At 39.9% G+C, this 24944-nt stretch overlaps 1 protein-coding gene across 7 annotated transcripts in view; it reads right to left on the bottom strand.

Moving 5' to 3' along the window:
* Positions 1-236: 236 nt before the first annotated feature.
* The window catches only part of TSGA10 (testis specific 10), a 39767-nt gene continuing 15059 nt past the window's right edge, over positions 237-24944 (bottom strand). For 5 of the 7 annotated variants that reach the window (XM_053384165.1, XM_053384163.1, XM_053384162.1 and 2 more), the window contains 12 exons: positions 23164-23315; positions 22382-22497; positions 20044-20198; positions 18792-18847; positions 18346-18514; positions 16594-16704; positions 14795-14980; positions 13347-13556; positions 9131-9333; positions 8310-8414; positions 6446-6580; positions 4529-4678 (listed from right to left, as the gene is read on the bottom strand). In XM_053384165.1, coding sequence (XP_053240140.1) covers positions 4549-4678; positions 6446-6580; positions 8310-8414; positions 9131-9333; positions 13347-13556; positions 14795-14980; positions 16594-16704; positions 18346-18514; positions 18792-18847; positions 20044-20198; positions 22382-22497; positions 23164-23315 — 1728 coding nt within the window. In that variant the 3' untranslated portion in view covers positions 4529-4548. Of the gene's footprint in view, positions 3201-4528; positions 4679-6445; positions 6581-8309; positions 8415-9130; positions 9334-9886; positions 10089-13346; positions 13557-14794; positions 14981-16593; positions 16705-18345; positions 18515-18791; positions 18848-20043; positions 20199-22381; positions 22498-23163; positions 23316-24944 lie in introns of those variants that run through there. The other 2 variants (XM_053384164.1, XR_008329909.1) reach the window with 2 other exon arrangements.

Raw genomic sequence — 24944 nt, forward strand, 5'->3', positions numbered from 1 at the left:
CCTTTATATTCCCAACTAAGTAATCAGTTTTGAAAAGCTTTTAGTTATCAAGTGATGTAGTCTAATAGTAGCATTTGTAAGGCTCAGTTGATTCAGTGGGTGTACTAATCATTGTTTCAGACTAGTACAATAATTACGTTCGTCAGTAAGACTGCATATAATACAACTGTAGAAATTGCACTCTGTGAACTCAACAAGAAACCTTTCCCCCACCAATTAAAACAACAACACTGGGGAGTTGTACAATTTATTTATTTGTTTTAAAAGAAACCACGGAATTGTAAACCTGCAGAAAAAGAACCATGGTCTGATTTACACGTAATATTGAATTAACCATGAGTCATCCCATAGAATTGTGCAGCCTCTCCAGCCTCGTTTTGTCCAAAGTTGGGTAAGTGGTTTGTTTAAACTTGTCAGTGAGAACAAATCAGAATCTGAAAATATATTGAGAGAGGAGTAGCACTTAAGTCCAAGGCTTACTGCAGCTTGTTCATATGGTAAGAAACCATGGTTTCCTGTTATGTGTGAACCAGACCAGTATTACATTGAATTTATTATTTCATAGGAAGACTCCGAAGACAATGTAGTTGTCATCATGCCACACTGATCAGCAAACTTTTCTATCTGTTTTTTTTTTGGGGGGGGAACTAGTTGCACTTAAATGCCAATGTAATGATTACACTAAATAAAAACAGAGTTATACACAAATCGAGTTTTCTTGTATGCACACACATGCTATCTCTGATTCACTTCTTTCTGTGCCAAAGAAGTATTGGGAGAAGTTAGTTTGAGGGGAGGGGATTATAGCAATTAACACCTTAGTCATACATATACTTGCAAGTTGCTCATATTGACCTTTGTATATTCTGCCTTGTAAATATTGACTCTTAGAAAAAGGTTTTTTCCCCATATTTAGTGTCAAACCTGGCACCTTTATGCTGATAAAAAAAGTGGTGAGAGAAGTTTTGATAACAGAGAATCTTACCTTAGGTTTGATTCACGCATTCATTTGCACAGGTATATACAATAAAGTCTGTTACAAACAGTGTCCGAATTTTATGAATTTAACTTATAGAATAAATGTCATTCTTATAACATTCAGAGAATTAAGCAAAGGCAAGTAATATAATGCTCAGAATAACAGAAGTGGAGGAAACCATTGGTTCAGCACTGATTTGAATACAACTACACATCTGTTTCCTTTTTGGATGTTGAGAAGACTGATAAATGAAAACATCATCAATAAGAAGCAAGGAATGATGAATTCTCAGTTCACTAGTTCTTCACCCAAAGGATTACAAGAAGAGTGAGAATTATTACCTCTCTAGAAAGGAGTTATTTGATATCTTTTTTGGTTCTTCCTTTTCCTTCCCCCTTTAGAGTGACAACAATTTTAGAACAAGGATTCAGTTTCACATATTACAAAGTAAGATTAGTTGCAGAGAAGCAGGAAACCTATAGGGTCTAGAAAGGTAATATTTTAGTAGTCAGGAGGAATCTAAAAAGTACTATGATAAAGCAATTTTGTTGCTTAAGTGGTACTACAAAGATAGGTTTTTGAATTGAGGGGTCAAACTGGAATCTTCGGGCATGCCCTTACAATTCTATAAACACCAGCTTTAATTTTTCTTTGTTATGTGCTTGCAAGGAACATTTTACAATTAAAATTAAAATTTGACTTTCCCCTGAGTCATAACTGGTAGGAAGAATGAAATGTATTGAATAATAAAGCTGCTCGGGAGGTTTTTCAGAGTTAATATATTTCTATAGAAAGTTTATAAATCCATCTTGTTACACATACTTGCATATGTAGCTTTAAAATGATGGGGTGGGAGAGGTTTCAATACATTTTTAGGATTTAAAGTTCTGTAAAGCTTTTGGAGATGGAAACAATACTGAAAAGGGCTTAATCATTTTATGTCCATCATCTCAAAAAACAAACAAGCACTTAGATGAAACATAATTAGAAATTGGCTTAACACACAAAAGAAAGGACTACTGAAAACTATCTTTTTCAGCTCCACTGAATAAGGAATTGTGTTTCATTATAATAAAACAAGTGGCTTCTAATAAGGAAAAATTGGAAAAATTCTTATTAAATGAATGTTTTATAGTGTTAAATAACATTTACAATGTCTGTACTTTAAATAATGTAATTTTCATAGCTGAGTATGTGTTATTGTCAGTATGTATTTTTGTAAACTACAAATTAAAACAAGTATTAATGGGGTTTTTATTATTTACAAATGACATATTTAATGGCCATTACAAATACACTTTCTTAGACACTGTGACATTATTCAGAATTCAAACCCAGTTACAGCCTGATGAAGACCTGCTGTCTCCCCAAAATACTTAATGCTTACAATGGGTTATATAGCTGCAGAGCCAGCACATTGCTGTTAATGGATATATATGAAATAGGAGCTGACACTGTTATTTCTATAAGTAGACTGTTGTTTGTTTAACTTTAAAAACAAATTGCTTTTTGATACTTTGGATTGAATCCTAAGTTACTTTTCTCTTCACACAAGGGATGGGTGTGATTTCCATAAACTCCCCCTCCATCTGCAGCCCTGCCATATTATATCTGACCCGTTTCCTAAGGGTCCTGCAATCTCCAGAGCCAGATTTTCTCTAAGGAGATTGTAGAACTCTGTTCAGTGAATGTGAATGCTGTTCACAGAATGGAAGTTAGGATCCAAGCCACTAATTAATATAACATCAGATTTGTATTCAAAATTAAACCACATATATTAAATATAATTCATCTTAAAAATGTCTTTCCTCCTGAAGTGAAAGTGTGTCATAACTTAGCAGGCATACAATCAAGCTACAACAGATAAAAGAAAGGATAAAATGTTTTCTGTTTTCATCTTTACAGCGATAGGTTCGTTAATAATGTTTCTTTGACAGCACGCAGCTGAAGTCATCTTCACATTTCTTTTCAGTTTCATGTACTAAGAGTGGATATTGGTTGCATAAAACAGCATATTAAAACATATATTCCAGTGGCTAAAATAAAATATTTGCGTGTGCACACTCCTACTTTTAAGAAGTATTCTGAACCTTATCCACCATCAACTGGATTAAAACAATCATTTTAGTAAACCCTGAGTTCAATTTCGCATTTGCATTTCTATAATAGATATCAGACTTTTTTTCATTATCTTCTTCAGAAGTTCTTCAAAATAGAATCCCTATAAAAGATGGAAAATTGTGGTGTTTAACATTATCTGGTACGTAATGGCAGTTGCCCCTCAAATCAAGCAATATGTGTAAGTTATTTTCTCTGGTTTCAATTATAAGGCCCTTAATAAACTATTTTTAAAAAACAATCATGCTAAAAATCACCATGCATTCATAACTCAATTCACTTACAAAACCTAGCCTCTTTCATTGTTCACTTCTTCATTTGTTTAAACTATCTCACAATAACTTTTCGTCTATTGTAGTTCTCAGCCTGGTCCTTCACTTATCATCAAAATAAGCTCTGACAAAACAATCCCCACAAACCCAAATGTATATTTAACAATATTTATATACTGTTTAGTTTACCAACCTTTAAACTGTTTACATAAAATGATTCAAAATATTCAACAGAAAATATGAAACATTCGAGTGGGCACATATAGGATAAGATAATCCTTCAAGTAAACTGTTGCTCCAGCCACTTTTCTGTGTTCCTGACTCACTTTCAGTATCAGGACCAACAGAAAAGTGTCTGGGATAGTTAATGAAGTGTGGGGAATCCTATGGGGGAATGTTGAGTGCCTCACTCCCATGAAATTTACTGGTGTATTAAGGCCCTCCCCCATCTCCTGCTTTATATATAATATGAATGGAGTTAACTTAATGCTACTGTATATATTTCTGGTTTTATACAAATTCTAAAATGGCCATTTTTCCCCTGCAGTTCTTCGTAACTCCTCCTGCCTCTTTTCCATACTAAGGACGTTGCAACACCGTGCTTTTAACTTTAGTATGGTATGTTAAAGAGAACCAACTCCACTCAGCTGGTAAGATAACCCCTTACCCTGGCCTATAGTATGTGCACAGACAATTTTTCTGCTAAAGGTTAGGTACAGAGTAGGAACAGTGAGGCATCTTGTTAAATCTTCTATAAGAGCACAGTGCTGCTTTTATTTACACATCTAATGTGAAAATACATTAACAGGAATTTTGTGCACAAACATGATATAGAAGCTTTGGCACAGACAGCCAATCTCAACTGCTCAAAAGGCTACCATGGCAACTGGCTATTATACACTGATCCCTACTAACTTGAGCATGAAGTTTACATAGTCAATTCTACACAGGCTGTGCAGTTTACATGGGCTCGTTTTTCCCTGTAGCCATCATATGTCCCCCAAAAGAACAGTAGAGGTGATTAATTTTACAGAGTAAAATTAAATAAGTTGTGTAAGACAATGTGATTGAAGTAGAGGTGGCTTGGATTCATGTGCACCAAAATTACACCGGTGGGGAGACTTGTTAGTGAAAAATGAAGGATTGAAACCATGTGCACTTTAGATTGTATAAACACTTTTATTCATATGTATAATGCTGTATCCCCAAAGAAAGACATTTCAAACAGATTTTATCTTCTAGGGTATCTTCCGTACTAACGTCACACACATCTGCGAGTTCATCCATCTGCCTTCCTCTCTTGAGCTGACTAGTTGATATGAATGGGAAAGATACTGTCAAAAAACTGAGAAGGAGGGGAGGGGAGAAAACTTTGGGGGGAACCGCCAATGTTTCACATATTAGAGAACTCTGCAAATGCTTTTACCCGTTATGAACTGCTCAGGGAAAGAAAATGACCTTTCCCAGGTGTAACAAGGCATCAGTGCCTTTATGATATCAACAACCATTACACTACTCCTCATCTCAGGCCTATTGCATGCTTAACAACCAATACATCATGCACTAAGGAAAGGGGCAATGGTAGTCATAGAATCATAGAATCATAGAATCATAGAGTTGGAAGAGACCACAAGGGCCATCGAGTCCAACCCCCTGCCAAGCAGGAAACACCATCAGAGCACTCCTGACATATGGTTGTCAAGCCTCTGCTTAAAGACCTCCAAAGAAGGAGACTCCACCACACTCCTTGGCAGCAAATTCCACTGTCGAACAGCTCTTACTGTCAGGAAGTTCTTCCTAATGTTTAGGTGGAAACTTCTTTCTTGTAGTTTGGATCCATTGCTCCATATCCGCTTCTCTGGAGCAGCAGAAAATAACCTTTCTCCCTCCTCTATGTGACATCCTTTTATATATTTGAACATGGCTATCATATCACCCCTTAACCTCCTCTTCTCCAGGCTAAACATGCCCAGCTCCCTTAGCCGTTCCTCATAAGGCATCGTTTCCAGGCTTTTGACCATTTTGGTTGCCCTCCTCTGGACACGTTCCAGTTTGTCAGTGTCCTTCTTGAACTGTGGTGCCCAGAACTGGACACAGTACTCCAGGTGAGGTCTGACCAGAGCAGAATACAGTGGCACTATTACTTCCCTTGATCTAGATGCTATACTCCTATTGATGCAGCCCAGAATTGCATTGGCTTTTTTAGCTGCCACGTCACACTGTTGGCTCATGTCAAGTTTGTGGTCAACCAAGACTCCTAGATCCTTTTCACATGTACTGCTCTCAAGCCAGGTGTCACCCATCTTGTATTTGTGCCTCTCATTTTTTTTGCCCAAGTGCAATACTTTACATTTCTCCCTGTTAAAATTCATCTTGTTTGTTTTGGCCCAGTTCTCTAATCTGTCAAGGTTGTTTTGAAGTGTGATCCTGTCCTCTGGGGTGTTAGCCACCCCTCCCAGTTTGGTGTCATCTGCAAATTTGATCAGGATGCCCTTGAGTCCATCATACAAGTCGTTGATAAAGATGTTGAATAAGACCGGGCCCAAGACAGAACCCTGTGGCACCCCACTAGTCACTCTTCTCCAGGATGAAGAGGAACCATTGATGAGCACCCTAGTCATGCTCATTCATCCTGGAAGTAAAGGTTCAAGATGAATGTAGACATAGCAAGGGTGATCTACAGATCAGTAACAGTTACTGTCTGAAAACATCAGTGATGACAGTACAGAACTTGGGAAAAACAGAATACTTATCTCCCCACAGGAAAAGTTAGCATCTCCACCCTCGGGTGATTTGGAAGTCAAGAGTGAGGAACTATAACTCATTCCCGTTTTACTTCTAAACACTTCTTTGAAACATCTATAATGAACAAGAGCATGGTTTCTGGGGTGTGTGTGGCCTTTGTTCATGTGAATACAACCATTATCTTATGAGTGAGGAGAAAAGACTTTATACTGATGCCCAAACAAATTTGTTCCTGAACTCTACAACTGTGCAGGACATATAAACAGAATAAAAAGCGCATTATTTCAGAGCTAAGATCTCATATCACTACTAAGTAAAGTAATGTTCTCACCATTCCGAAGATCTGTCCAGAGACTTGTCAGAAGACCGGTGCCGAGAACGTTCAGGTGATGATGTCCTTATTGTAGAAGTTAATTGGTATGGAGCTCCCAGACTCTGGCGGCGAAGCTCTTGGACAGCACGCTCTCTAAAACAAAAGGGTAATTTATCTTAAGATGGGGTAAACACAACAAGCTAAAAGGTGAAGATTCTCACCAAGACTGTTCTTCAGACAGACTATAACGCTGAAAGATGGGGAATGGAGACAGATCGTTCCACAAAGCCAGGAGGAAGGCCAGCACAAGCTTTGGGTGTAAAAGTACAGATGGCGACCATTTTGTACTGGGGTTCCGTTCCCAGCCTCTGTGTGCATCGACGGAGCACGCATAAGTGCCCCTGCCCCTGTTATGCCCTCTTCCGAGTCCAAAAGGACCCGTGCTCTGGCAACTGCACATCAATTGGACACACCTAAAATGGTTGCCACCTGTGTAGAAAAATAGAAAACTACTTTATATCAGGTAAAATTATTTTGTCCATCTAGCTTAGTACTGTCTACTCTGGCAGTGGCTCTCTGCATTCTCTAGGACCTTCTACATTCAAACACATGCTCTACCACTGAGTTGTGGTCTGTCCTCAAATATCACCTCATCTTCTCTAACTGTCCATTTGGGTAACCATTCACCACACTGGCAAACTGAAGCTCTGTTCAAGTGGGCCTACATGCAGGTCTAGGCATGTTAACTCAAGAGGTGAATGGGAAGGATTTAGCACTGGCTGGCAATGCAGACGAGCTGCCATCCTATCACTCCTCAACCTGATGATATAGAGCAGGGGTGTCAAACTCAAATTCATCGGGGGGCCGCATCAGCAGTTTGGTCACCCTCAAAGGGCCGGTTGTTCAGGCAGCCGTTGGATCTGTCACATCACAGGATGGCATGCGCTCAATATAAAAACAAGTGGAGGTTTCCTGTGTAGAATGGCCGGCGCCGCTAGAGGGCAGACGTTCTCTGGCTTGTAGGCTGCTGCGCATGTGCTGAAGAGGCGGCTTTCTTGTGTAAAAAAAAAAAAAAGCGCGAGAATAAAAGGTGAAGGCCGGCAGCGGCTACACGGGCCACATGACGAGGTCTGGCGGGCCGGATTCGGCCCGCGGGCCTTGTGTTTGACACCCGTGATGTAGAGGGCTTCATCTGCTGCAGAATTAGGAAGGAAATGTTAGTTGGCCAGACTTCAGGATTTTTTTGTCCACTTTGCATCTAGCACATTTCCTGCATGCAAGGTGATTTAAAGTCAGTGGACATTTTAAAATGCAAAACGATACATATGTTTGCTGCAAGCTTATTCTGGAACACAGTGCAGTAGGCCATTAAAGGGACCGTAGGTAAGGTTAAAGGACCCCTAACAGTTAAGTCCAGTAGTGAACGACTCTGGGGTTGCGGCGCTCATCTCGCTTTACTGGCTGAGGGAGCCGACGTTTGTCCGCAGACAGTTTTTCCGGGTCATGTGGCCAGCATGACTAAGCCACTTCTGGCGAAACCAAAGCAACGCACGGAAACGCTGTTTATATCTTCCCACCAGAACAGTACCTATTTATCTACTTGCACTTTGACATGCTTTCGAACTGCTAGGTTGGCAGGAGCTGGGACCGAGCAACGGGAGCTCACCCTGTCGCAGGGATTCGAACAGCCGACCTTCTGATTGGCAAGCCCTAGGCTCCCTAATAAATATGCTTTCAATTACAGCTTTAGTTCCAGTGAATATAAGATTACTGCTAAGATGCTTTTAGAAAATATGTACATGGCTCTTTTTAAATTAGCATGATTGCATGTGATCTTATTTGGAAAAATAACAGAAGACTAAACATGTGATCATACACTTGCCTTTCAAAGCGTTCTGTACCCAGCTGCCTTTTGGTGATATCTAACTCAGACTCCAATTGAGTTATTGTATTTTTGAGCTGTGAAAAATCTCGACTCTGGGTAGCACTATAACAGACAAAAGTATCATTTGAACTGAATGGATGCAATTATTCAAATACTGTAAAATAAACAATTGGTTGAATTCAGACTTAAACAAGTATAAAGTAGACCCACAGAGTAATCATAACCAAGTCTCACTGATTTCAATGGATTCGCTCTCATGTTTGACCATAAACCCCAATACAATTAGCTTTTCAAGAATAGCGTTCAGTGTATTCAGTATAAAAAACAAGTTGGTGAAGGGTAAAAACAAAAACAAAAAACCAATTATGGGATATTTCGGCTCTCAAAAGGAATTGAATATATTCAGTGCTTAAAATTTCAAACGACACTGAACAGAAATATATCCACACCTAGACATATAAACAAAAAGTATGCACAAATGTCTGTAACACTTTCTGTGCTGATTTCCTAATCACACAAACACCAGTTACTTTCACAGGGCAATGGGGGTAGAATCATGATTAGTCCAGGATTTGGGAGGGAGGGGAAATTTTATAACTTGCAACCTGCTCCAATCACAAAAATAATGTTCTTCCATTTTTCAGGCTGCCTTCTTTTCCAAGAATTCCTTGTGCAGGTGGCTACTACTCCCTATCAGTGCTCTCTTTCTTTATCACCAAAGAATCTTTCCCACTTAGTAGAAAGATGGGCATACTAACAAAAATTAATATAGTGGTTTCAAATCTAGAACTGTGTTGTTTCTACAGTTACTAACTTACATCTTGTTTTCAGCCAGTGAAAGCTGCTCTTTAAGAAGCTGAATTTCAGAATCTTTTTCTTGGCTTATCATCTGAGATTGATATTCCTTTTCACGGTTGGATGCTAACAATGTTTCTAGGTTTTTAATTGAAATTCTTTCATTAGTGAGTTGTTTTTTGAGGAGTTCGGTTTCAGAGTGAGACGATTCCCATTCATTTTGCAGCTGAAAGCCAAAAAGGTTAAATTTCTTCATTTTCCCTAATATGCAATATATTAGAAACTGATGAATTACATTTCAAATTGTAAACTAAATTCCATTAGCACTCTTCTTCCCCATATCATCTTCCTAGATGTAAAATATGCACCTAATACTCAGTAACTGCAATTCCCTGTCTGTCAATTCAAAAATATGGTACAAAAATGAACACATTGTTAAGTACTTTTAGCTCCCATTTTTTTTTCATACACTGAAATCAGTGTGGCTTAAATATGTTTAACTCTGGCTAGGTTGTATTGAGAGGAGACCTGAAACACCATATGGCAATTCGCACATTGACATAGTTGAGAACTGACTTGAACATGGAACTGTGGAAAATTGACCAAAAAAAAAAAATTCCCCCCAGTTTTATCAGGGTACATTTGATTTCCACTTGTTGACAGAGGGTTAAAAGTGCCATTTCAGAAAGTTCTGGTGTGTATTTATCACCGTAGAAACTTGGCATGCATCTATGCCAAGTAATCTACATGATGCATAGAATGGAATGTTGGTCACTTACCATGAACATTCTTTCTGGGGGCATGCAGGGGGAATCCAGTAAACAGTGGATTAATACTACCCGCTGCCCTAGGACAGGTGGGGTCACATGATACCAAAACGATTGCATCATTCAACTCCTAAGACTCCATCTCCAGTTTCAACCATATTCAAGTTGGAGAAAGAGCCATCAGAGAAGCACTTGTGAGCAAAATAAAGAGAGCCTAGAAAAGAAAAGTAAAAAGTAACCCCTCCAAATAGACATGGCACAAATTAGATGCTGGAGCCCAGGCCCATACTCAGTCACCTGACAAAGGGCACGTCTGGATGCCTCCTGCACACCCCATGAAAGAACATAAATGGAAAGTGACCAACATTCTGTTCCCAGTGATGCATCCAGGAGGCATCCAGAAAACAGTATTACTTACCTAAGCTAAGCCAAATCAGGGAGGGATCAAAGGGCTAGTTGCCCTGGGGAGAGGTCCTATGATGAAGAAGTGACACTAACCCAGGGGAAATACAGGACCCAGGACCCCTCCTAGCATGTTTAGCCACCAGCTGTCCTGAAGAGTTTGCAGGACAGACAAGACCTCCAACGATTCCTCTGAGGAATACAAAAAAATGCAATGCAGATATTTGTTCGATTTCTTACGATTGTGGCCATGCAAAAAAGTCTTTTTAGACTTTTAAAGTCTTTTCAGAATGGCTTAAATCTTTGGAAGGAGAAGCAGACAAATCTGAGGTATGGTGACTTAAAATTTGTCCCTTTTCCCAGAGCAAGATGGATGTAGGGCTAGAGCAAAATGATGATTGATGTAAGCCTCAATAATATCTCTGAACAGTTGTACAAGCGGCGAGTGCGGCATATCTGGAGATGGACCCTTAATAAGCCTTTGATCCTAAAGGCTGTATTGGGTGGATGGCTGCTGAACCCAGACGTGCTAGCCAGGCCTAAGTAGTGATGGTAAAGGGCCGCATTATTGAGTAAGAAGCTGCTGAGCTGAGAAGAGCTAGTCAGGCCTGTAAGAGGGAATGAAGGAGCACCATTGCCTGGATGAGGGAGGTTGTCAAATGAGTGGGAGCCAAGTGGCCAGTTTGTAAAAGCACACCAAGTCCAGAAGGTCTCGGTTGAAGGGGGAAGGATTCTGCCCTCTACTGGCCAGATGAAAGGAGGGCTATCAAATTCTCTATCCAAGATGGTGGAGCGGAGGTTTCATGCATAAAACCTAATTTTAAGTGGCTGCAATTTTCCTGCCAAAAACTGCTACCCTGGCAAAGCTTTAGCTGACAGAAGCAACAATAAAACTTATCCCAGCCTAGAGGCAAAGCATCAAAAGACTGAATGGGCTGGCTTAAATCTCAACCAAACTCCATTGCACCCCAGCACTCTCCCTCATCAATAAGCACCTTAGCCTAGACAGCACTGGAAAGGCCAGGTTAGAAATCAGAACTGTGGCTCTAAGTGCTCCAGAGAAAGGCACTAGCTTCTTCTACCGCAGGTGGCTTGGTGGCAAGTAGATCTGAGGGAGTGATAGCTGGCCTTTTTTCTTTTGTTAGCCAGGACATGTATTGTCTCTTCTAAGAGCTCACTTCCCCTTCCCCCACAGACACCATAGGAAAAATCTTGGGGGGAGAATAAGAGAGAGGAGAAAGAAAACTGACCAAATTCATAAAGAGAAAGTAAAAAAGGAACAAGGAGCCAAGGTAAATGTAAGAAAATAAGAAGCAGGAGCTTTGAAGTACTAAGGAGGGAAGGAACTGGAGGTGTAATCTAAGGAGCTGGCTTATGCAGTCATTTTGGTACCATGTAACTCTGCCTTCTTAGGGAAGTTGGCGGGGAAAATAAAGTCACTGTTTTCTGGATGCCTCCTGCATGAATCCCTAGGAAAAATGGATGGTGATATTATAGATGGGGCTGCTCGCTCCATGCGCCACCCCCCCCCCCAACTTATCCAATGCCTTCTCCCTTTACACCTGACCAAATCCACCCTCTTTACACCTGGCCCACCTACTCACAGCTCACCCCAAGCCCTTTTTTACTCAGCTATTGATGTCTTGTGAGATTATGTAGAGAGGTTCCATCATATGTACAAAAAATAGACAAAGGAGAACACTGTTGATGTTGATATACAGGTAACTTGCATCTTATGCTAAGGTTCAGTTACAGCAGTCTACAGTACAGTGGTACCTCGGGTTACATACGCTTCAGGTTACAGACTCTGCTAACCCAGAAATAGTACCTCGGGTTAAGAACTTTGCTTCAGGATGAGAACAGAAATCGGGCTCCTGCGGCGCCACGGCAGTGGGAGGCCCCATTAGCTAAAATGGTGCTTCAGGTTAAGAACAGTTTCAGGTTAAGAACGGACCTCCAGAACGAATTAAGTACTTAACCCGAGGTACCACTGTACATGTATACACAAAAACATATAAAACCGGGAACCCCTGGAACTGGGGACCTCACAAGGTGGAGGGCTTTCTCAGCAGCGGTGCTCTCCCTGTGGAATATCCCATCAGATGTCAAGGAGATAAAGAACTACACAACTTTTAGAAGATATCTGAAGGGAGCGTTGTATTAGGAAGTTTTTAATGTTTGACGTTTTATGTTTTTATACAGTATGTGCTGGAAGCCGCCCAGAGTAGCTGGGGAAACCCAACCAGATGGGCAGGGATATAAATAATACAATTAATTATTGTTATTATTAGACAAGGTAAAGGTAAAGGGACCCCTGACCATTAGGCCCAGTCGGGCCGACTCTGGGGTTGCAGCGCTCATCTCGCTTTATTGGCCGAGCTTCTGGGTCATGTGGCCAGCATGACTAAGCTGCTTCTGGCGAACCAGAGCAGGGCACGGAAACACCGTTTACCTTTCCACCGGAGCGGTACCTATTTATCTACTTGCACTTTGATGTGCTTTCGAACTGCTAGGTTGGCAGGAGCTGGGACCGAGCAACGGGAGCTCACCCCATCGCGGGGATTCGAACCGCCGACCTGCTGATCGGCAAGTCCTAGGCTCTGTGGTTTAACCCACAGCACCACCCGCGTCCCCTATTATTAGACTTACTTCACAGTTAAACTATGATGGCCACAAATTTGGATCACTTTAAAAGAGGTTTAGACAAATTCATGGCAGATAAGACAATCAATGGCTCCTATAGTCTTCCACCGCTATTGGAGGCAATATGCCTCTGAATGCCAGCTGCTGGGATTCTTAAGTGGGGAAAGAGCTGTTGCATTCAGGTCCTGCTTAGGGGCTTTTCATAGGCTTCTAGTTTGGCCATTGGGAGAACAGGATGCTGTACCAGAAGGGCCTTTGGTGTAATCCAGCAGGGCTCTTCTTATGTTTGTATTTAAGCAAACGTACATAACCTAAAGGTTGCTGTATTGTGAGAATTTCATTCAAGATGATATTAAAAGGCATTCCAACTTATGTTTTCTGCCTTTCCTGTTTGCTCTAAACAATGTGTAGATTAGATTATACTTACCCGTTCTACTTCCTGTGTTGTGTTGCTTAGTTGCCGGGCTAATAACTCTTTGCTATTGTCCAATTTTATGCAGAGTTCCCGAGTAGATGCCAACTCTGACAGTACAGAAACTTTCTCCAGTTGCACGTCATGGAGTTCCTCCTCCATTTTCAAAAGAGACTTACCTAATGTAGAAATCTGTGACTTGTGGGCTTTTTCTGCTGCTAATTGCTGTGAAAACATGTGTTGATGAAGACAATTAACATTTTGATAGAAATGTACCAGAACAATGCCTAATAACTTTAGGGAAGATCAATTACAGTTTTAGTTAAATAATGATACCTTATCTTTTTCTAATACATAACTTCTAAGAGTTTCTGCAGTGAATTTAAAATAAAAATGTTAACTGTAAGCAGAATGTAAAATAAATATCTTGTGAACAAACCAGTAAACACTAGAGGCAGCTACATTTCTTTTATATCAATTATTTATATACACTGTTAAGGGCTATGGCTTAGGCAGACTGATCCAGAGTTCCATGTAGATTCAGTTGTTTGCAGAAAGCACAATATTGGTATATGAACTTTCAATGCAGAAAGTTGTTCTTCCTTGTACATGTCCAAGGAAGCCTTTGTAAGATAGAAGACAATGTGAACACTGAAGAATCTGCACTAGTAAGAAAGATCTGCACTGAAATAACAATTTTTGTTCTAAATAAAGACTGCTGGTTATCTTGAGAGGCCATCTGGATTAAAATAAAAGTGTCTAATCTTCAAAATTTTGATTTTTGGCCGCAAAATCAGATTTCAGAGCTGGGGATGGGGAGAAGATAGAATTATTAACTTTAGAAAACAAAAGCATACATATTATTTCTTACCAACCACAATGTGTACAGGAACCATCTTAGGATACATAATGGTACCTAGAATATTGAACTCTCAGCTTGGTAAAAGTCTAGAATTCATACATTTGCAGAAAAACAAGGGCTCACACCACATACTTATCCCAAACAGTCTCAAAAAGGCCAGAATGTGCGACAATCTAAGTAAGGTCAATGGTAGCTATTGCCATCAACTGGGTCCTGGGCTGGTCATCTGTGGTTTAGCTTAAAGCAATATGGTGGAAGCAGAACTGGAGGAGAAGCAAAGTGGCTGTGATCTCTCTGGGAACCCACATTTGCTTGGCCACACTAAGCCATGATTTGGTTTAGCATGGTGTGCAAATAGGGTCAGTGAATGATGGTGAGTGGAAGACCTCTTCCCTTTACAACAAATGTGCTTTCTGAAAGTATCTGTTGTAGCCCACATAACTGAGACATATGTCTCACAATAAACTTTATCCCTTAACACTCCCAATGGAGATGAAGAACAAGGGCAAAAGTGCTGAATGGAAATGAAAAGGCTCTACTGCCCAGCTATTAAATGAAAATGAAATTGTAAAAATGGATTGCTGAGGCTTTTCCAACTTACGTGCCCAATCTCTGTTTCAAGAGCCTCTGTTCGTTCTTTTAGTCTGCGGCTCTCAGATTCTGCACTGAGGAGCTCCAGTTGGACAGAGCTACAGTTTGCTTCCATTTGTTGGAACTTGGATTCCCACTTTTCTGCTTGCTCATTGGCCCTGTGGTAGTTATCCAAAAGATCTTGATTCTCCTTTTCCTGAAATTCAAAATTTGGTTTCATTTTTGAAATTTGAGGCCAGTTTACATATGCCATGCATAGTGGGACAGAAAATTAGCTTGCATAGCCACAGAGCAGGAGCCAAAGTGGTGTCCAACAGATGTTTTGAACTACAACTCCCAGCAACATAGGTAACACCCAGTGATCATGGGAGTTCTAGTCAAAAACATCTGGAGGGCACCACATTGGCTATCCCTGTCCTAGAGTGCAGAAAACATAACCTGTTACAGTGCATATATTCTATCATTTGTATATATAATCACCTGAATGCTGCAATCCTTCCACAACTTTTTTGAGTGAAAGGTCATGGGAACTGGTTGCGTACACCCCATATTGTTAGACAATTGGAAAGAGAGCACATGGCTCTCTACTGCTACACTTTACAATATAAATGGATGGAAAAAAGTGAACTGGCCCTTAGTAAACTATAATCACTGCAGTCCAGTTGTATGGTGGGTTTGCAGGACTAGCGGACATCTGAACTTCACTGTACAAAGATGAACCTGCCATGCAGGTACTGCTCAACTTGTGCAACATGCCCATGACCAATTTGGGGAGAATATCTCCTCCCACTCTTGCCACTCATACCACAGTAGTAAAGTTTTCATGGGCTGCAGGGGGAAGGGAACAAGACAGATGGACAAGCACCAGCTGTATAGTGGGGAAGGGGAAGGGCTCTGATGTTTTCCAAGTATACCATTGCAGCTCCTTCCTCTGTAAGATCTGCTGCAAGAAAATCAAAGCAGATGAGGAAATGCCTCAGTAAACTTTTGTGTTTAGTAAAAATACAAAAAATAGAATAGTCTCATGAATTTTGTAACTGCATGCAAGCATTTTTCAGCATGCAATGCATTTTGAATTGAGGCCTTAAATAACACTAAGGCAGCTCAGATGTGCATTGACCTTGCATGCCTTCTTCTACTGGGATTATCAAATTCTTTTTGCCTTTTGCACATGTGTCAGTACAGATTAATGCTGATGGAAAGCTTCTCCTTCCTTCTACAAACTTTTGACCTATTTGAGATCTTAATCAAAAGCTAGCTTGGCTGCAAAGCTTTTGCAATCCATGGAACATAGACTATAAAAGTAATGCAGTTTCCCAGTACTGGCTGAGTGGAATCATTTTTTAGAGCCGGGGTGGTGAATGGGATCTGGTCGAATGGGCAAGATTGTCATCTCCCCCACCCCTTGTGGGCAAAATTTGACATCTGGGTGGGGTAGCCTACCTAACAATACCCTGATGTCACAATGACATCAAACAACCCTTTTTTGCCTCAGGAGAAATGCTTTGCAGGGCCTTTCACAAGACCCTTGCAAATTGCTCAGCAACATAGTATTTTGCATAGGGCTTTGCAAGGGTCTTGATACGCCCCTTGCAAATTACTATCTTGCGGAATGCTTTACAAGTGTCACTGTGAATTGACCCAATGAAGCTGTCAGCTCTCCTGAAGCATTTTGCACAGCACTCTCTGAAGGCTCAGTAAAACCTTTCAAATCATTAGAATGTATAGGAATATGCTCCTAGACAGGAAGCACCCCATTAGACATGGCATGGCTTAGAAAACTTGCAGCTTTTCAAAATATACATTTACTTTAGATTTCAGCATGCTCTTCAGTCTGGAAATATCTGTATGCCAATCTTCAGTTTTCGCCTTCAAATTATCAAGTTCATTCTGACATTCACTGAGTTTGTGATGCAGAATCTGTCAAAGAAATGTGAAACATTGGTTTAGGCAAGCATTTCATACTCTTTTCAGGTTTGACTAGTAGGATTAGGTGTCGTAAAGTGTTACAATTAAAGATGTATTCCTATATATATAAAAGGAGAAATACGAACCTTCAAGATGAAACAAAATTCTAAATAAAATTTAGAGTTAGCAGAACAAGCCTGAAGCAACACACATGTGCACACACAGGGCTGACCCAATACATTTTGGCATCTGAGGGGAACCACAAAATGATGCCCTCCTCCCTGGCAGAGAAGAAGAGGTGAGTGAAGGTCCATGTCAGCAACAAGGGGGGAATAAAACTCTACACTGGGATCTTCTTCTCTATGAGCCAGGCACCTGCCACCTGAGCACCTTGCTCATGGGTGGGCTGGTCCCCCCCCCTCACCTATCCATGGAGAAGACAAGAAACTGACTGAGATGATGGAGGTGTGACCAACAGATAAAGGCCAGTCTGTGTTTCCTGTCTTCAGCAGCAAGAGAGCAGCATAACCCATATGATGACATGTTAACCACCTCCAGAGAACATAGTGTTATGAGTTTGTGGATACTAGACACCCTAAATTCCAGGGTCCAGGTGTTAGAATTTAATCAGTGTTTTGGAGTGTTAAAACTGAGTGCAAGACCTGTGTGTATTAAGTCACTGTGTATTAAGCCAGACCCTGTAAATTAAACTGCCTGCTAGTCTCTGCTAATCCTTAAATTAAGTGAAATGCTAAGGCTAGGCCAACTTCCTTGTGAGGAAATCACCTGGGGTGATAGGCTATTAAGAAGACTAAAAGAAAGGTAAAGGATCCCTGACCATTAAGTCCAGTCACGAACAACTCTGGGGTTGCGGCGCTCATCTCACTTTACTGGTCAAGGGAGCCTACGTTTGTCTGCAGACAGTTTTTCCAGGTCATGTGGCCAGCATGACTAAGCCACTTCTGGCGAAACCAGAGCAGCACACGGAAACGCCGTTTACCTTCCCGCCGGAGCGGTACCTATTTATCTACTTGCACTTTGACATGCTTTCAAACTATTAGGTTGGCAGCAGCTGGGACCGAACAATGGAAGCTCACCCCGTCGCGGGGATTCAAAGACTATAGAGGATCAAAGGGACTCTGTGTGGGATGACAAATGATTGTGACCCCTGCTCAATAGCTAAAGCAAGAAGAAGTGTGGGCTAAAAACTTAGAGTTAGGGCTGGGATGTAATGTGGTACTAAAGCAGCGAGCTGGAGACAGAGACAGAGAGCATCATGGCTGATGCTCTTTTGAATCCCGAGCTGTGCCTATGGAGGAAGCAAGACCCAGAGTGATGCTGGGAACCCCTCCATCATAGGCTCAGGTTGTATATATCTGTAAACAAACCATATATCATAAAGACACCTGTGCCTAATTTTCCTAAAGGAAACACAAACCCTGGAACTCCCTGGAATCTTGCACTGCTCAGAGATTTAGGGTAGTGTGGAACAATATCGTCCCTGTTGTTGTTGTTTAGTCATTTAGTCGCTTCGTGACCCCATGGACCAGAGCACGCCAGGCACTCCTGTCCTCCCCTAGTTAGTTACAGAACAGTTCCTGGTTAATAGTGGAAAGGTAAATATGAGTTGTATTCAAATCTGCCAACATATACCTGATTCTCCTCCTTAAAGCCATAAAGCTGTTTTTGTAGATTATCATTCTCCCGAATTAATCCTTCTTTCTCTTCGCTAGTCTGAGCAAGTTCATTATTAGATTCATCCAAAAGTTGATGTAGTTTGGTAATATCCTGTTCACACCTGCAGAGTGCTTCAGTAGAATGCCTGGGCAGTAAATTATAAAATGCAAAATACATTTTACATAAAAATGTTATTGCAAAACAAGGGCCTGAAAATGTCCCTTCATCAAATGTTTTTAGATAGAAGTATACCAATAATTTTGTTTATTTAATAAAACATTTTAAAAATATTGAATAAGTCTAATATTACAAGTTATAAATACAGAATAGATTAATTTATGTATGTTAATTCTAACAGAATAGTTCAAGTTAAATAAAAATAACTTTAAAAGAAAGAACGAAATCCAGAGTTTACGTCTTACTTTGTTGATTTCTCCATATCAGAAAGTAGGCACTTCAAATCTGAAATGGTCTTTTCCTTGAAAATAAATAAAAATGTATTTTTCCTTAGTTAGTAAAAAAGAGATGAACAAAACAGGAAATAGCTTGTTTTTTCATGTCAGTTTCTTTTGTTCAGTAATATTTTATAAGATTAAGGCTGCAATTCTAATCATCCTTATATGAGAGTAAACTCCAATGAACACAGCAGGATTTACTTCTGAGTAATTGTACATAAGCTTGCACTCCACAGGTTTTTAACATTTTGACTGCAATCCTATACAGTGGTACCTCAGGTTACATACGCTTCAGGTTACATACACTTCAGGTTACAGACTCCGCTAACCCAGAAATACTGCATCAGGTTAAGAACTTTGCTTCAGGATGAGAACAGAAATCATGCAGCAGCAGCGCGCCCCATTAGCTAAAGTGGTGCTTCAGGTTAAGAACAGTTTCAGGTTAAGAATGGACCTCCGGAATGAATTAAGTACTTAACCCGAGGTACCACTGTACACACTTGCTTGGGGAAAAGCCTCATTGAGCTCAGTGGGGCTTAGTTCTAAGTAGACATGCGTTTGATTGCAATGTTAGGCTGCCAGAACAACAAAATAAATATGGTAGAGATTAAATATCATGGCACAGGCAAACTTTGCAGCAAAAGTCTCAGAAATCTCTGAACTATGGTGCTGGAAGGGGGTGGGATTAACCCTTTCACGTGACATGGTTTCCTCAATCAAAGTGCCCCCTAAAGTTGCTATTAGAATCTCAACATATACAACATAGTGGCTGCAAGACCTACAAACAGCATGTACAGGGATAGAAAGTTATTTGCAAAAAAATTATAGCATTTTAACAGTTTTCTAAATGGTAGTAAAGTTCCTCATTCTTTATTTAAAACTGTACTTAAAAGTCAGAATCATATTATTATTAGTATCAGAAGGTGTATGTTTAAACTAAATCTAAAAAGCACCAATTTTAATAAGCAACATGTTTTAACCCTACTAATCCACGTATTTGCATATTAAAACAGAATTACTCAAAAATAATCCACAGAAATGTCAATTTTTCATCACTAGCACAACTCATACTTGTACCATTTACTTTGTCCAATATGCCTGTAATGTGTACTTTCAAAAATTACATGCCAAATATGAAGTCTCCTTCCTGCATAAGCACAAAAAAAATTTCTAAATGTGATGAATCTTAAATATCTAAATATTTACATATCAAACTTACTTTAAGGGCCAAGCTTTCTTCAAGGGAGGCAACTTTATCTGCTTTCTCTTCCAGAAGCTCATGTAAAGAATCCTTTTCTGTATCTAGTTCAGTTATTGTGTCATTGAGTGTACAAATATCTTCTTGTTGGACAAGATTTTGTTTTGAAAGCTTTTCTGGAAATATTATAATGGAATTTCATCATTTTATCAATTTAAAATAATCTTTGGTAAATAGGCTGTGATCAAGCAACAACTCTGATGAGCATACAAATATTTATTATGCATGTGCAACCATGTACAAGTTCCCCTCTCCCTACAGTCTGGCCGAACTGCAAACTTTTAGCTAAGACAGTCTTGCAGAAAAAAACAATGAACAGTCTTGTGATGTCTTAAAGGCCAACAATTTATTGCAGCATAAGATTTTGTGGAGTACAATTCACTTCATTTTATCCTGAGTTGTTGGTGCATGTACATGATTGGGGGCGGGGAGGCGGGGAGAAACTGGAAACAATGAGGTCAGAAGAAAATGAAATACAATGGACAGTCACAATTTCCTTAGTAACAGTGACCATTCACAAAAAGAAGAGTTAATAACAAGACAATCTGACATTGCTAAGTTACTTAACACATATACAGTGGTACCTTGGGTTACATACGCTTCAGGTTACAGACTCCGCTAACCCAGAAATAGTACCTCGGGTTAAGAACTTTGCTTCAGGATGAGAACAGAAATCGTGCTCTGGCAGCGCGGCAGCAGCGGGAGGCCCCATTAGCTAAAGTGGTGCTTCAGGTTAAGAACAGTTTCAGGTTAAGAATGGACCTCTGGAACGAATTAAATACTTACCCCGAGGTACCACTGTAGTGTGATTTTAAAAAAATCTATTGTGCTCATTCTATCCACAATGATAGCACTGAACCTCCCTCACCTCTCATGCCCGAGACCTGGGGAGGAAGTGAACAATGGGGGAAACTGGTCTAGCTACTCACCACTTGCCACAGAATATAACACTTGAAATCCACTATACATGTGTAGCACTATTATTGCCATTTTTCCCCAATAATTTTCAAATGCTTCTAAATAACTTTATATAAATACAGCACAAACACCATCACATGGATATGTCCTTAATTGTCAAACTTGGCCCAAGTAGCCAAGAAAATTGAACTTTCCTGTAGCAGCATTTTGGGGCTCTATACTTTGCGTCACATTCTTGTAATGACACAGGCTGTGGGTAGCCAGTGAGGTATGTCCCAGTATTTGTAAGACTACAATTTCCATCATTCCTGACCACTGCCATGATGACCATGGCTTATGGAAATCGTAGTCCTAAGTCATATGGAGGGCACCTCATTGGCTACCCCTGATCTATGAAAAGTACACCTCTCTGTGCCTAAGGCTTGTGGGATGCAGTTTTGTTACTGTTTTTACAGTAATATAAAGTGCTTGGATCAAGGAGATTTCGGTCATGACCTTGGTGAGAAAAGCAGCAAATTTAAATCATTGATTTAAATTTTAAATATTTATTATTCAGATACTTCCTATATAAAAAGTACATATTCACTGGTAATAAAGTCATAGAAACAAATATTCCTGACTAAATAAATCACAGAACTTAGGCAGAAACTTGGCACAAAATAGATGGAAAAGATCATCCATATGGATTAGTGCATGACACTTGTAGACTTGTCAGTCTCTGGCCCCAGTCGTTATTATTAATAATTCATTTCTATGCCCAAAACTCATAAAAATGTGATCTGCAGAATCACAATTAAAACTAAAATGACATAACAAATGAAATCAAGCAGAATACATTCAAGAAACAGAAATGCAGAATTACAAATATGAGTCACTCAACAAGGTTATAAAAACAGGAAATTGTTTGCATAAAAAGGCTTGCTGAAATAACCAAGTCTTAATTTGGCACTTGCAGCTAATTACAAACAATGCCAACTTGATTTTACTAGGTAGAGTTTCATAACCCCAGTGCCAAATGCACAATTCTTCTTAAGGATAGTCTGACACTATCAGGCACCATCAGACATTTCTCAGAGGCAGGTTGCAAAAGTCAGGCAGGGGTTTAATGAGTAAGGTAAGATTTTAAGCCACAGGTGTTTAGGCTTAATATACTTAATAGTAAGACCTTGAAGATAGTTTGGTAGCATACTGCTAGCCAAATGCAACTCTCACAATATAGGTGTTATATTTTGTCAATAGCCAGCACCTGATAACCAGGCTGCATAATTCTGCACCAGCCTCAAGGGTAGCCCCACATAAAATCACATTGCAATGGTCCAATAAATAATCCTGTATAAAATATATTTTAAAAATTACTCAAAGGTTAGCATTTGAAACTTACCATTTTTTTCATCTAGGCACGTAATTTTATCTTGAATGAGCTGTAATTCATATTTTTTCTTTGAGAGTTGCCGTTGGGCCTCTGCAATGTTATGCTCCATTTTTTCATTCATAATGCTAAAAATTAACAAAGGGCAATTTAAATTTATCTTTTCACACAAACTTTGCACTAACACTAAAAGGGATCTCATGATAAATGGCAACTAATTAATAGCTAGTGACTATGGAGCAAGGGAATTTTGTGAACACGTAGTTAACAGTTAATAAAAGCTAAGCACAAGCTATGAATTCAGTTGAATAGTGGGTAGACATGGCAGACGACACAGCGATTTCTCCAAAGCAGCTCTTTATTTTGTAAGCTGGAACAGAAAACTGAACAGCAAACAGCTCAGCCGGCCTGCTTTTATAGGCAGCCAGCTATCAACATTGTAGCAACAAAAACCCAGGGTTTCCCACCTAAAATAACTGACGTGGACCTGAGTGAAAACTATCTACAGTATCCCCCTGCTGGCCCAGGGTGAGAACTTCAGTACATAACAAATTCTTCAAACAGAAGACAATGCAAATCAGGTTTCAGGTAATTTGGAATTAGTGTATGAAATAAGCCAACTTAATTAAAGAGCAGCTATTGCCAAAGTAGAACATACAGTATATCACCATCCTTTTAAACTACATTATTATTCATATCCCATTAATAAGCCTACTTCGTATCTCAAAAAGTTAAGATTAACAGATACAAACTTAGAAACATAAAATATTTGATTCAACACATATTTCAGTTACCTCAGTGAAGCATTAGTTGCTTTTTGCCTGCTTAGCTCACTTTCAAAATCTACTGCTCTTTTTGCCAATATTTTCATCTCCATTTCTAGAGACTCGATGGTCTCCTTCATTAAAGCCATCTTTGATGTTTGATCTAATCGCTCATTGTCAAGCTGAGACATTAAAGTGACAAGGAATTATTACTTTATATAACATCCAACTACTTCAATTAACATACACTTTTACTTAGGAATTATTTATGTTGCCTTTTCAGACTTTTTATAGAATTATAGAATTGTAGAGTTGGAAGGAACCCAAGGGTCATCGAGTTCAACCCCCTGCAATGCAGGAATCTCAGCTAAAGCAGCCATGACCGATGACCATCCAACCTCTGCTTAAAAGCCTCCAAAGAAGTTGTCTTCACACAAATGCACAGAGTATGGGAGACAAGCAAGATGAATTGGAGCTTTTAATTCAGGATTGCAAGTATGACCTGGTAGGCATTATTGAAACCTGGTGGGATGAGACCCATGACTGGAATGTAGAAACTGAGGGGTATAACCTGTTTTAAAGGAATAGACCAAGCAGGAAGGGAGGAAGAGTAGCATTATATGTAAAGGATGTGTATACCTGTGAAGAGATCCATGACTTGGAGCATGGAAAGCAAACTGAGAGTATATGGGTAAAGATTGTAAGAGAAAGAAAAAACAGTGACCTTACTTTGGGGGTCTGCTATCGACTGCCAAGCCAGACAGAAGTCTTGGATGATGCAGCAGAGCCCCCTTCCAACGCAGCGAAGCATTAACCACACTAGGGACCCAACCAGTCAGTCTCCCTCTGCTAGATTTAATAAGCCAGGAGGGACAGGGGTCAAGGGCGTATGTGGTCAGATGCATTGCCACCAGCACCTTGTCCACCTCAGCTGATTGCATTATCTTAATCAAGACAGCCAAATGTAACACGATGCATAGCAGAGCAAGGACCTGATTAGCTGAAAAATAGGCAGTTCTTTAATGCACAAATTGGGAGTATTGATGCTCTGTTGCCAAAGCACACAAAACCCTGAATGGAGAGCAAATCAGTCTCCTATTTTCTTTTCCAGTAAGATTGTATCTTATATACTACAGTTTCTAGGACTAATTCCTTAAGAATATATTTCCCTTTAATAAAGATTACAGGTTACAGTGAGAATTGAAACTCTTTGTTACAATAAGCCCACTGGATACTGGCCTGTTTCTGGGTACAACTCAAATGTTGGTCATGAGCTGTAAAGCCCTATACACCTTGGGTCCAGGCTATTTCCCTAGATAAGCCTGACCAGGTTTTGAAATCTTCAGGGGACACCTTTCTCTCAGTTTGCCACCCTCACAGGCACATTTGATGGGGACATGGGAGAGAGCCTTTTTGGTGGCTGCTCTCATATTGTGGAACTCTAGTCCATGGAATGTTAGGTTGGCACTCTCTCCTTTCGCTGGCAGGCAGGCTTTTTTTGTTTAGATAGGCCTTTGGCCACTATTGTGGCAGGGTCATTTAATGGTATGAACTGCATATTTTCTCCTCCTCTTGTTGTTGGGTTTTTAAATGGTTAAGTTGTTTTAATTCAGTGTCGTTTTTAATATGGTAACTTATTTATTTATTTATACTTGTAACTGTTTGGTGTGCTTTTTAGCTGTATCTGTATTTAATGCATGTTGTGAGCCACCTTGGATCTGACTCCTGCACTGGGAGAAAGGTGAGATATAAATAAATAAATAAATAAATAAATAAGCAAACAAACAAATAAAGCTCTGTATAGATTACTA

This window comes from Podarcis raffonei, chromosome 4, assembly GCF_027172205.1.
Source record: "Podarcis raffonei isolate rPodRaf1 chromosome 4, rPodRaf1.pri, whole genome shotgun sequence".
Taxonomy (NCBI): Eukaryota; Metazoa; Chordata; class Lepidosauria; order Squamata; family Lacertidae; genus Podarcis; species Podarcis raffonei.